General features: G+C 45.2%; 1 protein-coding gene across 1 annotated transcript in view; it reads right to left on the reverse strand.

Annotated features, from left to right (window-relative positions):
* NFATC2 (nuclear factor of activated T cells 2) overlaps positions 1-16423 on the reverse strand; it is a 139427-nt gene that overhangs the window by 87885 nt on the left and 35119 nt on the right. Inside the window, exons 4-5 of the mRNA XM_066624149.1 lie at positions 5740-5942; positions 2487-2659 (exon numbers count right to left, since the gene is read on the reverse strand). Coding sequence (XP_066480246.1) covers positions 2487-2659; positions 5740-5942 — 376 coding nt within the window. The remainder of the gene's footprint in view (positions 1-2486; positions 2660-5739; positions 5943-16423) is intronic.

Here is a 16423-nt window from a genome sequence, read left to right on the forward strand (position 1 = left end):
GAGCTAGGGCCAAACTTCGCATTACACAGAATGTGCAAGCTGGCCTAGTTGCTCTGGGTCTTTTCCTTATGCATTTTGGGGGAGATGCACAACAAAGGGCAAAACTGCTGTGGATGGGAGGAGGGTTAGCACTTTGCGCACACTATGATTCCAGTCCTGATTGTGTGCACCCTGTGTGTTATTTACATGAAGATAGAAGCTAAGCCTCTATTGATCGCTAATGGATGCATTTTTTTCCTCCTGCAACTAGCTCACCCCCCCCCCCACCAGAGGGACACACAATGAGGACCAGTTTGGAGTAGAGACTCTCTGATGCAGACATACCTTAGGGAAAGCATTATACTGACATTAAAAGCCACAGAGTGGGTCTTTTTAGCAACCTGTCCCAGACAGTTTATTGTAATACACCACGATTCTGTATAGAACATGACTCATACAATAAAAGAAGTGAAAATGGTTCGTTATGATTCTGTGAAATCCCCGAACTACCGAGAAAAGGTTGTTACTACCTAAAAGCATCACAGGATGAGCAAAGGGAGTTGTAAGTGCAAGCACTCAAAAGTCTCCCTGTATGTGCAAGGATGGAGGCCCTCCTGAGGAACCATCCCTGTGAAACTCTGATGATCCTTCCTTCCTGATTTAATCCTCCTACACTGACAAGATGACAGCTGGAGACAGGATATCTAACAGATGAACATATGCTAGTGGGCCAAGAACGCTTCCTTGACAGGAGACTTGGTGTGTGACAATAGTTTGCATTCTGTAATCTTAGACACAGTCACTGGAAATCCCCTTTTCCCCAACATGGGGATTATTTAAGTGTGAGAAACTCCCGCACTCCTCCATTCTAACACATGTGGTTTCTTATGCGCTTTCTTGGAGAACTGCCTGGCAGTAGGCTGTACACCATCAGAGTTAGCATCATTTTAAAAGTTTTGTTTTCAGAATTTTATCTAGTAATCAGGATGTCTCAGGCTACACAGGCACCAAATTTCAGTACTTGCTCTTGCTTTGGAAGTACCCAAATACATTTCAATACTCCTATGTGAGCATGTTAGTGATTTCCCAGCACCTTTCTATTTATGATGTGCACTAGAACAGGGCTCTCCAAACTTTTCAGTACAAGGACCACACGGTATAGTTTACACATTTTCGTGGGCCCAAAAAAATCAGTTTTATAAATGAATGTATGAAATTTAAATGAATGAATGTTATACATGGATCTTATTTTGTAATATGATATGATTCAGAACAAAAGAGAAAATATGACAAAGAAACAATGCCATGCTGAAACTGAGAAATGATATGGGTAAAAATGTCAAATATTAGCACATGCTCTGCCCCCCCCCTCAAAAAAAAGTTGTTGCGGGCCAGATAAAAACTTTTGGTAGACCAAATGTGATCCCCAGGCTATAGTCTGGATACTCCTGCGCTATGTTAAGCTTTAATTAAACATTAACATATGGGTACATGTACATTTGTGGTGTTCTTGAAAGATTCTGTCCCAGGATCTCAAGACACTCAATCTGTCTAGTCATTCTTCCACTTCCCCAAGCCCCTAGTTTGTCAGGGTCTCACTTTCTGCATGTCACTGAGAGAATATGGGCACTTTTGTCTGGGATTTCAACCCTTTAGTCCAGTTACCATCCAGTAACCTGCCGCTCTGCCAAAACTTAGGGCAGAACTGAAGTAGAGACAATGCAGCTCTTCAAACTGGGTTTATTTACAAAGAATGCTTTGATGGCAATTTTTTCCCCAGCATGATCCAGTTCAGTGATTTCACTGAGCATTTTGAGCTCCAACTCCATTTGCACCCATATCATTTCTCAGTTTCAGCATGGCATTGTTTCTTTGTCATATTTTCTCTTTTGTTCTGAACCATATCATATTACAAAATAAGATCCGTGTTTAACATTCATTCATTTAAATTTCATACATTCATTTATAAAACTGATATTTTTTGGCCCATGAATACTGGTTGGGAGCTTGCCCTTCTATACATTTTGGGGCTCCCCTTTTCTGTTGGCCATTCGGGAGGGGCTTTCAACCCAAACTGCACTTCCCACCTCTTTTAAAAACTTAAATGGTTTTGGAGGGACACCTGTTGGTTTGAATTCTAACCAACTTCAGGCAAACAGAAAAGAGAGTAATCTTTAACCTCTGCTCGTGACCACCTCTGCTCCCTTATTGCAGGGAGGAAATTGGGCAAGCAGTCAGTGGCGTAGCTGGAGGGGGCGGAGCACTCAGGCTGGCAGGAAGACTCAGCGGGGCGGGCAAGCGGCCCCTCCCTTCGGAGCCATTCCCGGCGGGGGGAGCAAAACAGAGCCATAAGGCCTTATGAGTTTCCCTGCCAGCCTGAGTGCTCCGCCCCCCTCCAGCTACACCACCGCAAGCAGTTGGCTAGCTGCTTTCAGGGTTCAGCCCTATAGATCTATAGTTCTTAACAACAAAACTTGAACGCAATGAAATATTATAAAGTGACTCACAGCATTCAATGGGATTGGACGCCACTTGCAGTGACACAACCCTGCCACTGGATTCAGGGATATGCACACGGAACACCAGCCGGACCCGGGTATTCTTCCGGCCAATATCCGTCTCTCCTTTCCGTAGTTCAATGTCTGCATTTCTCAGCTTGAGAATTCCTGCACAGTCAATGCTGAAAAAGAGAACAGAAACTTCAGTCTCTACCTATGGCTTTAAGGGCCTTAGACCCAATGTACACATCACACAGATTAGAGGTAGTAAATAGACAGGCAGAATTGTGGCCTGTGGCATTTCAGGGTGGGTGGGGGGAGTTGTAGGATCATCTTTTAGAATGCTTACCCATGCCAAAAATCTCATTGCATGTAGTCAGTGAACACACTGGTTTAGCATAAGCTTGCCTTGATTTCATGGTTTACTAAATGCATGACTTTTTTGCAGGGGGGCAATTCAGAAATATTATCACCTTGTCTGAGGCGTGTCCCACTCCCAAGAGCACTTGTAAGGTAGAAAAGCTAGAGTTAATAGGAGAGGGGAGGCTTGCCAGATTGATTTTGACTAGGAATTCAAAGATTACTTTCACCTGCTTCCTTAATGAAAGACTGAATCTCACTCAATACCTTCTAACGTAAAATGTGAATCATGAGACAACAGCTAGTGCATCATGAAAAATAAAATAATTTTCCTTTGCACAACTAGCACCCATCCACAGAGGAAGATGCCTGCTGCAAACAGGGTTTGTGTTGTGGGGGGGGGGGGAGCACTACCAACTACCAAGGAGTTGCACGACCAAATCCAGAGCCCAGGTCAACCAGGCGGGTAGACCAGGGCTCTAGGTTGAACTTCTGGCCTCTGTGGCTGATGTTTGCTAGGTGGGTAAACCTGGGCTCCCATCTGGACTTGGAGCCCAGATCTACCAGCTGGGTAGACTTAGGCTCCCACTCTGCCTCTTCCAGGCAGGTAAATCTTGGCCCCTGGCTGTGCTTGGGCCGATTCCTGTCCTGGTAGGTGCCTGTGGTGTCAGTTTGAGGGGGTCCAGGCGCTCATGGCCTTCCCTTAAATCCACCCCTGGTTGCAACTACACATGATTTGCTGGTCTGAATTCCCTGCCTTCTAACCATTCTTCACGAGGAGCAGACAATTCCACAGCTCCACTGCATCTGTTATGATAACAACGTTCCATCACATCTCAGGCAGCAATGCAGAAGAATTTCCACACCCTCAAAGGAAGTCAACCTTTCATATCTGCAAGAATATCCACTCTGAGCTTGCCTCCATCAGGTACTGCCAGGCTTGAATCAGGGGCCTATGAGTTAGCTAAGAACTTCCTGTTTCTTGCACCACCTTGCGCTTGTGCTCCAAGGAGGGAACTAACTGCCTTGGGACTAGTTAGTGAAAGACAGGATAGAAATAAAAACAGTAAAAATAATATAAATAAATAAAACTGCAGGTTCATGAACATAGCTTTAGGAAGCAGCCTAGACTCTGACACAGAGGAATAGCTAAACTGGCCAGAAATGTCTGCAGCACCAGCTGTTGAGATGCTGGACCCAAAGCTCAACATGGACCCTGAGCATGCCAGCAAAGAGCCCCGTGAACCAGAGACCCCTGAACCAGGATCGTTAGCAGCAATCCCCCTGAGCTTGATTCCCTTGAGACAAACAGGGCTCATCGCATTTCTTAATGACTGCTTGCCACTGCAGGATTTTTTTTTAGAGTAGCAGAGGAGAACTAGACTTCAGAGGCCTACCACTGTAAAAGCCCAATCCTATCCAACTTTCCAGCACCAATGCAGCCGCAATGCAGCCCCAAGGTGAAGGAACAAATATTCCCTTACCTTGACGAGGCCTCCATGACTGCCCCCATCCCCCACTGCAAGATGCAGTGCAAACCCTGTTGGTATGGCTACACTGGTGCTGTTAAGTTGGATAGGACTGGGCCCTAAGTCACTCCTCTGAGAGGGAGTGGAGTCAGGCAGGCATAGTCAGACCCTGGGAAGTACGTAAGAGCTCCAATCCATCTTTTATTGGCATAAAGGCTCCACTGAATTTCAAACACCATTCATAAGAACATAAGAACGGCTCCACTGGATCAGGCCATAGGCCCATCTAGTCCAGCTTCCTGTATCTCACAGCGGCCCACCAAATGCCCCAACTTTCCAACACTGGCATAGCTGTGCCAGTGAGGCATGTGCTGCATCCTGCAGTTGAGGGGACAGTCATGGAGATAGGAAGGCCCCCTCACAGTAAGGCAATGTTTGGGTGCAAAGGGCGCAATCCTGACCAACTTTCCAGCACTGAGGTAAGGGCAATTCAACTCCGAGGTAAGGGAACAAACATTGCCTTACCATGAGGGGGCCTCCCTATCTCCATGAGCAAGCAAGTTGTCTGCTTGGAACTAGCCAAGGTCCTGCAGTTCTAACCTGGTCCTACCTGCCATCTGCCTGCCTCTTTGCCACCTTCAAGAGCTTCCTTATGCCCTGTGGCAGAAGGACAGGGCATATAGGCAACTCCTGTTGGCAACTCATCCACACAACCACTCTCTCCCTAGCCTGGGAAGTCAGGTGATATTGTCATTGGCTGTTATCAAGAGTTTTACCCTCAGACCTGAGTGCCTGATCACATCCTTTGAATTCAGAAATGTGTCCAGATCTGCAACTGCAGACACCTAAGGGGTAAGCTCCTTTGGGGCAAATAATTCTTTATTCTCTCAAATAAACCTTCAGAGCTGTATGAACGATGTGTCTCATTTAACACTAAGAAAAGAGTGCATCTCAGATGTAAGAAGTGTTGGTTTTTAGTTTATTTCCAGGCTCAATTCAAAGTGAAGAACCAATGTAGCACATAGGGCACAATGGACTGGGGTTCATATCCAAACCCTGCCATTAAATTCAATGGATGATGATGTACCTGTAACTCTCTCAGTCTAACTTACCTTACAGGGTTGTTATAAGATAAAATGGAAGGGGAAGAGCCATGTCAGCTGCCCTTAATGCCTTAGAAAAGGTGGGATAAGAAAAGTACTAAATAAAAGCTTTCATAATAATATTACACAAGGTACACTGAGAAGAAATGTTCACTAGGTGGTGACTTGATCATGGCAAGTAAAGTGAAAACTGAGCCTTAGTGTAAGTCCTTCACATCTGAGTGTTTTCTACTCAAATTGAACACAAATGTCTTCCACATGAATGTTAAGGATCTAGTTTTTCTCTGTTAGTATCTTGTAACAAGACACTTGAGATAATAGCACCCTTACATTGCTTTCATGTTGTTTTTTGGCTCTAAGGGGATTTCCAGCACTTTCGTGTTGCCAACGATTTTCTCATAGCTGGTAGTGGTGACGGTTTTCCCCGTAATGCGATGGACTTGGTAGAAAGCGTGAGGCTTAAGAATCCGCTCATCTGCTGTTCCAATGAAGATCTGAAGGCCCAGGGGTTTGTTATCCATGTAACCGTGAAGCTGGCAAGAGACCAAATCTGTTACATCCTCATCTCAGCTACAAATACCACAGAGAAATTAAAATACAAGCAACACCATACAGAGAAAAACCAGGCTTATAAATAGGCAACCATTTGGTCTCCTGTGACAAGCAAAAATTGCCTCGAGACGACTGAACAGGAAGCTTTGTATAAAATTTGTGGCCATTAACTCTTGTGGTCATCCTTGCAAGGATTGAGTAAACCCAGCATCAGAACGCTGAACTGATTCTCATTACTTCATTGTAGCAAAAGAACAGTAATTATTACTACCATTACTCCCCTCTAAACCCCCCAATTCTTTTCCAGGCATATTTCCATTATATACAACACTGCTAGAAAGAGATGCCAGCTTAAGCCATTTCAGCCCAATGTTGCATATACACAACAAGGACCAAATGTGTTCATCTGTTTAATACCGTAAATGGCATTTTGCTTTGGAGATCCATAATTGGTTCCAACATTCTTGCCTTTTCTCCTGTAAATGGGGGATCCAACTGGAATTTCAGTGAGGGAAGGTGCTACCGGTGGCGTAACAGGAGGAGGGCGGAGCACTCAGGCTGGCAGGGAGCCTCAGCGAGGCGGGCAAGCGGCCCCTCCCTTCGGAGCCATTCCCAGCAGGGGGAACAAAACAGAGCCGTATGTCTGTTTTGCCATACAAAACAGTAAGTCAGGTTTAGTTTAGCCCTCCTGCTTTTCTTAATTTTCTTCACAGGGTTGTACACTCATCCTGTTTTTTGGAATTGGGGCAAAAGAACACTAAACAGATAATTTTTAGAAAGCATTTATTATCGGTCTTATGGCTGCTATCAGGCACTAAGAGAAATTCATTTCTCTGGAATGTGCATGAATGTGCAGGATCATCAAATCATGCCACACTGATGACCCAAGGACGAGACAATCTCTCAAATTTTCCCCTGTAAATCATCCTGGCAGGCATTCCAAAATCAATAAACTTGTTCTGCTATGTTTTTAACTATTCAAATAAGAGGTACTGCCCAGTCAGAACAAATGACACCTGCATGCAAGAGTGTGCAGATGCCAAGGGCCCTTGCATACATACATGGAAGTGAGTGGATTTGTGCTGCATGCCTTTGTTTAATTCTGTAGTCTTCAAACGGGGAAAAGCGTCCCCGGTGCAACTGGCGCTTGTTATCCCACAGGGAAGCCATCCTTCCCTACCACTGATCTCCCCCAAAATGAACTCCAGTCTGCTGTACCTGCCCAGAAATCTGGGCACAGTGGTTGCTGGGGCAACAGAACCAGAAGCGGCAGACAGGAGATAAGTATGGGGGAGATCGGCAGACGGGAAGGACAGCTCCCCAGCAAGAACAGTAAGTGCCATTCATGTGGGGGAAGGAAAAGGCAGAGTGCCGGATAGCCCTGTTGTCTGGACAGGGTCTGGACAGCCCTGGTTTAATTAAAAAAACAAAAAGCAGAACAGCAAAATATAATGAGTTAATTGGTTCCATTCATCCATTTTAATTATTAAATAAAAAGGTCTCCATTAACTAAATGGCACATTTTTAAAATTTATTTAATAAATTTCTACCCTACTTTATCTCCTCAGAGGGCATTCAAAGCAGTATTTTTTAAGTGTAAGTATTTATAAAAAGTGTACTGTATAAGTACGTATAAAAACTGTATCATGATCAAAAGACACATCCCCTGTCCTGGGAAAGAGAATGTCTCTTCCAAAATGACACAGGCAACACATGAGTGTTAAAACCAAAAAAAATTCATACGTAGTTGTACTCAGATTTAATGAATCCGCAGTGTTCCATCATTTTGAAAAGAGAATTCCTAGATGAGAGATGCCTGAAATAGCTCTTGTGAAAAAGACAACTACTCTGGGTTTTCATCCAGGGCAGCCATTCTCAGGTTCCAGGGCCCCCCATTAAAGATACAACACAAACATTATTGAACACTACTCAAATGTGCCAGGGCTCCCCAGGGAGCCCTATGCCTTCTGTTGAGAATGCCTGATGTAAAGAATTGAATATTTGGAAAATATTCTCTGAGCTCTCACAAGTACTGTATATGGGCATTCTGCATCTAACGGCTGTTCCTCCCTTGGCAAATAAAAACAAAACCACCATCATTAAATGAGGATATTCAAGATCTTCTTTGTATAATTCAAGAGTGAGTTTCAAAGCTAAATCTAAAGGCTTGATTTCAGTAGGTGAGGAACAAACTGAAAGTTTACCCAAAAACTTTGGCAGTTTAGAAAACCAACTCACAAAGTATTTCCTTCTTCTGAATAGGCTGGACATGATGTTACAGCAGAACAAATAATGGCTAGGCATGGTTACACCAAATCCAAGAAAAGAGGAGGATAAAAAGAAATGCAATATGTTTCACAAATTACAGTAGTCTGGTCTACAAAATTATGCTTCCTAAAGTCCAGTTCATACATGCACATGGAGTTTCTGCTTGGCAGGGCAACAGCAGAAGGACTATTAGAGTTATAGGAGTATATATATACTACTATTAAACTATTATAAAACTATATAAAACTATTAGAGTTATAGGAGGGGAAAGGATTACCATTGAAAAGCATTTGGCCTGCACTGCTTGTGATCCACCAATTATTATTATTATTATTAACTTTATTTTTACCCCACCTTTCTCCCCGAAGGGACTCACCTTTCTCCCCAAAGGGACTCAAGGCGGCTTACAAACAAGGTTAAATCAAATTAAAAAACATAATTTAAAAACAGATAAAAACATATCATAAAAACAGTAGTCAGATAAGAAAAAAAAAAATAACCAAGTAAAAGAGCATAGTGCAGCACATTAGAAAAGGATCAGGCCTGTAACCAGATGTTAAAAAAGATATTAAAAGATGTTAAAGATGTTTAAAAAGATGTTTAAAAGGCCAGGAACTCAGAAGGCTTATCTAAACAGAAGGGTCTTCAGGCCTCGCTGAAAAGTTTCAAGAGAGGGAGCAGTTCTTAAGTCATGGGGAAGGGAATTCCATAGTGTTGGTGCAACTACTGAGAAGGCCCCATTTCTTGCTGCCACCCCACGTACCTCCCTAGGCGGCGGCACTTGTAAAAAGGCCTTCTCTGTTAACCTAAGAGGATGAGTCGGATTGTACGGGAGTAGGCGATCTCTAAGATACCCTGGGCCAGAGCAGTTTAGGGCTTTAAAGATTAAAACCAGCACCTTGAATTGGGCCCGGAAACGAATGGGCAGCCAGTGCAGCCGCTGGAGAAGCGGACTGACTGCATCAAACCGCCTACCTCCAGTAACCATGCAGGCCGCTGCATTCTGCACTAGTTGCAGTTTCCGAACCGTCTTCAAGGGCAGCCCCACATAGAATGCGTTACAATAATCTAGCTTCGATGTCACCGTGGCATGGACCACCGTGGCCAGGTCTGCACGATCCAAGTACCGCCGCAGCTGGCGCACCAGCCAAAGCTGAGCAAAGGCCCCCCTAGCCACAGCTGCCACCTGGAAATCCAGGAGCAGCTGCGAGTCCAGGTGGACCCCCAAGCTGCGGAACTGCTCCTTCAGAGGGAGTGCAACCCCATTCAGTGCAGGCTGATACTCCAGCACCTGCATCTAGGATTTCCAAACCAGGAGAGCCTCTGTCTTATCCGGATTTAATTTCAGCTTGTTAGCCCCCGTCCTGATCCTCACCACCTTCAGACAGCGCTCCAGGACCTCAACCGCCACCCTGGAGTCTGGAGGAAAGGAAAGATACAGCTGGGTGTCATCAGCATATTGATGGCACCCCACTCCAAACCCCCGGATGACCTCTCCCAGTGGTTTCATATAGATGTTAAATAGAATGGGGGACAGAACTGAACCCTGTGGCACTCCGCACCTCAAGGGCCAGGGTGTCGAACAGGCATCCCTCAGCACCACCATCTGGGACTGATCCTCCAAATAGGAGCGGAACCACCACAAAACAGTGCCTCCAACTCCCAGCTCGGCCAATTGGCCCAGAAGGATACCATGGTCGATGGTATTGAAAGTTGCTGAGAGGTCCAGCAGGACCAACAGGGACGCACTCCCCCTGTCCAGTCCCCGGCGTAGGTCATTCACCAAGGCGACCAGAGCAGTTTCCATCCCAAAGCCTGGCCTGAAACCAGATTGAAAAGGATCCAGATAATCCACTTGGATAATCCCTCTGGAGTTGAGACGCCACCACCCGCTCAATTACCTTGCCCAGAAACGGGATGTTGGAGACTGGCCGGTAGTTGTCTAATACAGTGGAATCCAGCGAGGGCCTCTTCAGGAGGGAGCGAACCACCGCCTGTTTCAAAGCACGTGGTAACGTCCCCTCCATCAAGGAAGAGTTGACCACCCTCCCTGTCCACTCAGCCAGTCCACCCCGGGCAGCTCTTATCAGCCAAGCTGATCACCAAGCCAAAAGCAGTTTCCCCTCCATCTCAGCAACATATAGCAGCCCAACAGAAATCCAATAAACCTCCCTTTTTTGCTGCCAACCCAAGAGTGCCAAATCAAGGCGGTTGTCAAGCACCTGGCTAGAGACAGGACACAATTGGTTTGCGCTGTGGTCACCACCCCATGATGTACAAGCCATGCTGCTACCATGCTTCAACTGCCTTTATTCTGAGCTCAAGCAATAATAAAAAAATATAAAAAAAAATTTTTTTCAAGAATCCAAGCTCACAAGGGCTTCTCCATACAAGGTGTTTGTATGACACTTAACACATTCTAGCAAATCTGTAAACACCCGCCCCATACCACCCAGAAAACTTTTACATGCCGAGCTATGATGTCATGGCGGGCAAAAAAAAGGCCTAGGCGAACAGCTACTTCACATGAATATCCTACAGCTTGGCATTATATAGAGCCACCATTAAGGAAAGACAGGATATGCTCACGTTCCCCTCCTCCCCTTGACACAAGACACAGAAGCAGGGGGAGAGGAAGCATGCGTCACTATGTGGCATGACACTCAAGTTCTGGTCCTCCAAAACTCCAGTATGGGCACAATCCTAACCAGGGCTACTCAGAAGTAAGTCCTATTGTGTTCAATGGGACCTACTCTCAGGAACGTATGGTTAGGATTGCAGCCTATGGTAGCCAGCTAACTATCTCATGGTTGTACGGACGTGTTACAGGGGTGCCCAAACCCCGGCCCAGGGGCCACTTGCGGCCCTCGAGGCCTCTCAATGCAGCCCTCAGGGAGTCCCCAGTCTCCAATGAGCCTCTGGCCCTCCGAAGATTTGTTGGAGCCCACACTGGCCCGATGCAACCACTCTCAGTGTGAGGGTGACTGTTTGACCTCTTGCATGAGCTGTGGGATGAGGGATCCCTCCACTGCTTGTTGTTTCACATCTGTGATGCAGCAGCAGCAGCAAAAGAAAGGCCAGCCTTGCTTTGTGCAAGGCCTTTTATAGGCCTTGAGCTATTGCAAGACCTTCATTCATTCATATAAGTTCATCTTTAATATATTTATTTATGTAAACTTATGTAAATTTACTCAAATTTTAAATGTAAATTAATTAATTATTTTCTTCCCCGGCCCCTGACACAGTGTCAGAGAGACGATGTGGCCCTCCTGCCAAAAACTTTGGACACCCTGCGTTAGAAGTATGCAATCTACCCGAGAGAAGGCGAGGGTCGCATTTTATTTTTCTTCCGAATAAATTCCATGCTGCCTTTCTATGTGGATCCAAAAGGGCTCAAAACATTTTTCAAGAACCACAAGGAAAGCAGCAGGACAAAAAAAAAACTAATCCACCACACACAATGCACCCATGTGAATGACAAATGGATAGCAATCCAAACATGCCAACCAAATGTGCCAGATGACATTTGCAAACACAACAAAACACTACAAAATCTACTGCTATTGTGTAAAAAAGAAGGTTTCCTGTTGGGAACAGGCATATTATTTTGGCTTGTAAAATTAGCAGAGCTGAAAGACCACTTTTTAAAAAAGAGGTTCTCTTTTTTGTTATTGTTGAAAAGTAGCCCTGGATTTTAGCGTGATTCTGGCTGCCTCCCCTCACCCATGTCATTTATTTTTCAACCTGGAGCAAAGTGCAAAAGCTCCCTGAAGGCAGTGCAGTCACTGAACTCGTGCACACGGCACAGCTCCAAGAAGCTCCTAAGCTTCAAGATTGGCTGGAAAGCTCCCAGGCACAACGGAGCTAGTAGGCAAAGTCCTTTCTATACAGTGCTTTGACAGCCCACCACCAGCTTATGTTACTGGTGGCAGCCCTGCCCTAGCTGCACCTACAGTCAATGAGAAACCCTTACAAAGGCTGCCTAGACTTTAATTTAAATCAGGGACCTTCCATGAGCTTGGTTAGGTGCAGCCAGGTGCATGCACAGTTCCCTTGCTCGCAAGGCTTGAACATACGGAGTTCTCTGGACACTTAGAGAAAAAGCACAATTTGGAGTGGACAGGAGATGTAGCTCAGTCAAAGTGCTTTTCTTTATTATTTTCCATCTTGTTGTTGGCAACCTTCAGCCCCGGAAGACTATGGTATCGCGCTCTGAATGGTGGTTCTGGCACAGCGTCTAGTGTGGCTGAAAAGGCCGATTCGGAAGTGACAATCCCTTCCACACTGGGAGCAAGTGTAGTGTGTCCCTGGTCTGTCTCCCTGTCTATGGGCCTTCCTTCTTTGCCTCAGACTGTTGGCCAAGTGTCTCTTCAAACTGGGAAAGGCCATGCTGCACAGCCTGCCTCCAAGTGGGCCGCTCAGAGGCCAGGGTTTCCCACCTGTTGAGGTCCACTCCTAAGGCCTTCAGATCCCTCTTGCAGATGTCCTTGTATTGCAGCTGTGGTCTACCTGTAGGGCGCTTTCCTTGCCAATCAATATATACATGAGTGTTAAAATATGATGCATATACCAATCTGCTTAATTAGCAGTCATCGTCCCCATGGGCTCATTTCTATTTATGGGTAAGATGGAAGCATTCGTACACAATATGCCATTAGCTTTCATGCAGAAATCTAACATGTGGGATGTTTGCCTCCCCTCCTGAAATGCAGTTTGTCCCTACAATATGTTGCCCTGGGGTGGCTATTGCTTCTGCATGTATTTCATATTTATATTCCCTCACAGAGAGAGAGAGAGAGAGAGATGGACAATAATGTAGAAAAGCACTCCCAGTATACAGGAGGGACCTCACTATCCACCGGGGGGGGGGGGGAGGATTCGTTCCCAGACCCCCCCCCCAAGGATACCAAAAACTGTGGATAATGAAATTTGCAGTTTTGGGGCCCACGAGCGCCAAATGTGACCAGAGCTTTGCTCACATTGCATCCGGAGCCTTTCTGAGTCTCGGAGAGGCTACATACAGCCTCCCCATGACTCAGAATACCGCCTGGAGTCTTTTTCCAGAGACTTCCACTGAAAAAACTGAACAAGGTTTCGGTCACGTCTAGGAGGTCTTTGGTGCGGCAATCTGCAAGTTTAAAACCTGAGGAGGGTCAAATCCATGGATGTCAAATCCGTGGATAAATTGCCTTTATCCATCAAAAATGCCTTTCCTTCAACATATCATAGGACTCCAGCAATTGGGATGGGGACGACGACAACAAGCTACTTATTAGAAGGGCTTTCAAAATTTTCATGGTAATCTCTCTCTCTCTGCAGAAATATTTCTGTATCCTGTATTCACCAGATGTTTCGGAGAAATAAAAGGGCATTAGGTTCTTTTATATAAAAAGCTGAGCAGCCCCCCCCCCCCCAACAAATCAGTAAAGAACAACAGCAGGGTTTTGACTTGGTTTTGTTACATGAAGCATGAAGAAGCCAGAATTCCTATGTAGGCCTGAGCCCAGGGAATATCTCTTTCATTATTAACATTTACAATTACAAATCAAGCCATTCTACATTTCTCACATCACTGAAAATTGAAAGCAGACATGTCTACCGCATAGCCAGCCATCGAGCTAAAAGCGAACTTGATGGTCTGAGACATGCTAAATTTGTTTTCAATTATTTGGTCCACATATTTAAAAAAAAAAACAAACTTGATTAAGCCATACAAAGCAAACAGGGCAGGAAGATCAGAGAACAGAAACATTAAGCTAATAGCATCCATGGTTGAAAGTCTCTCTCTTTGTTTGTTCTCCCTTTCAACAGTCAGCAGGAGGTATCTTTGCATAGAAGAATTAATCCATCTCCCCCACCTTCTGGAAAGAGACCACATGTAACATCTATGCATTGCTGGCTGCTTTCCCTCAGTGTGGTAAATAAAGAGGAAACCAAGAGACACAGTGTCTTGGAATCCATCTTGCTCTCTCCCATATAGCACTAGATAAATTTTGCAGAACAGAAAGACTAAAAGGACCATATATTTTGGTCAGTTTTTTTTTTTTTTTTTTAAACACTTCCACTTTTACTCATATGAAAGTCACCTCATTTCCCATCCCCATTGCACTAACTTAGGCGTGTTTTCAATCATGCAGCAGAATGAGGAGGAAGAATGCTAAGGTCAGGGTTGCCACACTCCAGTTCCACAAATCTGGGCAACCCATTTTGCATATTGTATACAATATGTTTGCTAATTGGGCGAAATGTAACCTTTTCCCATGTGAAAAATGCACTTGTGTGTGTGTTCTTGAACATTTTAAAGTTCAACATGTCTGCATGCAAAGCAATGGACCAAAAGGCTTTTACCTGCTACTGAGCCTTGGATTTGGGCTGAATGGGGAATTGAGAAGGGGCGAATGAACTAGATTTAACTTTGTTGCATGTTCTCTATGATGGATTTTTGGCTGGAAATCCAAACCAGTTCCAGCTCCACTTCCAAACTGCAATACATTGTGCACTATATTACAATACTGCTGCTAGACCATGGAGGCCAAAAAAGAGTGGGTTGCCAGCCTAGCGCTACCCAGAAGAAGCCCCCAGAAGTTCAGTAAATCATTCCAAACAGCAGTGTCACTGGGCTGGCACCCCCCCGCCCCCGTTCCAGAATGGCTCTGATTTGGAGCCAAACAGTTCCAGGCATGGGCAAGAAGGCCCAGTTTGTGACCCACCACACATGGGCTCACAACCCACACTTTGGGAAACCCTAGGTTAAATGTATAAGATAGGCACAGTGCCAAGTCACAACAGCAATAATCACTGGTAACAAAATTCTTCTAGAGTTGCTAAATCATATTGACCTATGAGAGGGTAAGGGGTCTGACATGAAAAGGATTTTCTTGGAAAAATCTATTACATGGTATGCTTGAAGTACTACCATAGATACTCGCCTACAAGGTGAGAAATGTCTACCTCCTTGTCATATCTGTGGGTCACTCTGGGTCAGGGCTGTTCAGGCATGTCACGGCAGCCAGAAGAAGCCCAGAGGAGCTTTAAAAGTGCTTGCAGAGGGTCTGTGAAGTGTCTGAGGAACATTTTGAGTGATTAAAGACAGCTTACAAACACACAAAAAGTCCCCAAGGCAGTTCATGGCTGAACACAGTCACGTTCTGGCAACTCCTGCGACGCCGCTGGAACCAACCGTATTGGCCTCTGCCTTTCCATTGGACCATTTCAGCGACGTGGAGAGGGGGGATTTGCTGCATGGGTAACAGCCTATCCTCCATACCTACTTTACCCAGGCTTCGCACACTGGAGAGGACACTCTGTTCCAGAACCACCATTCAGAACGTGACACCATAGTCTTCCGGGACTGAAGGATGCCAACTCTAACAAACACACAGCTCTATATACATTTCTTGGACCTTCATTGTAGAATCTTCTGAGCCTGACATTAACTCCAAATTCAGAAGTGCCTCTTAAAACAACAGTGAACTGTATAAAAAGTTGTCTGGCAGCAAAGGGAAGCAGGGTGCAAGCTGCTTATGTTGCTTTATGTTGGTGCTGCATTTATTCTGGATAGTTTTTAAAAGTGCAAATGCTTTTCTGCAGTTTCAAAACTGAATCTTTTTTTTTCTCTTAGCAATTCAATGCAATGTTCAATTCTCTTGCTTTAAGGGGGGAATGGTAGACAGTACTTTATAAGCACCTTGTTAATGTCTTCAAAAACAGTGGCGTGGTTCAGATTCTTTCCCCCCTTTCAATCAGGCTCCAGGGCAAGCTGCAGCTCCTCACAAGCACCTTTCCCTAAGTTTTGCCCCCGACTTATCTGAGGGTCATGGAACATTCCATGATTTTTGGCTGAAAACCTGCCTTCACCTTATCAGTGAGATCCCCCACTGGATCAGGCCATAGGCCCATCTAGCTTCCTGTATCTCACAGCGGCCCACCAAATGCCTCAGGGAGCACACCAGATAACAAGAGACCTGCATCCTGGTGCCCTCCCTTGCATCTGGCATTCTGACATAGCCCATTTCTAAAATCAGGAGGTTACACAAACACATCATGGCTTGTAACCCATAATGGATTTTCCCTCCAGAACCGTGTCCAACCCCCTTTTAAAGGCATCCAGGCCAGATGCCGTCACCACATCTTGCGACAAGGAGTTCCACAGACCAACCACACGCTGAGTAAAGAAATATTTTCTTTTGTCTGT

Source organism: Tiliqua scincoides, chromosome 4 (genome assembly GCF_035046505.1).
Source record: "Tiliqua scincoides isolate rTilSci1 chromosome 4, rTilSci1.hap2, whole genome shotgun sequence".
Lineage (NCBI taxonomy): Eukaryota > Metazoa > Chordata > Lepidosauria > Squamata > Scincidae > Tiliqua > Tiliqua scincoides.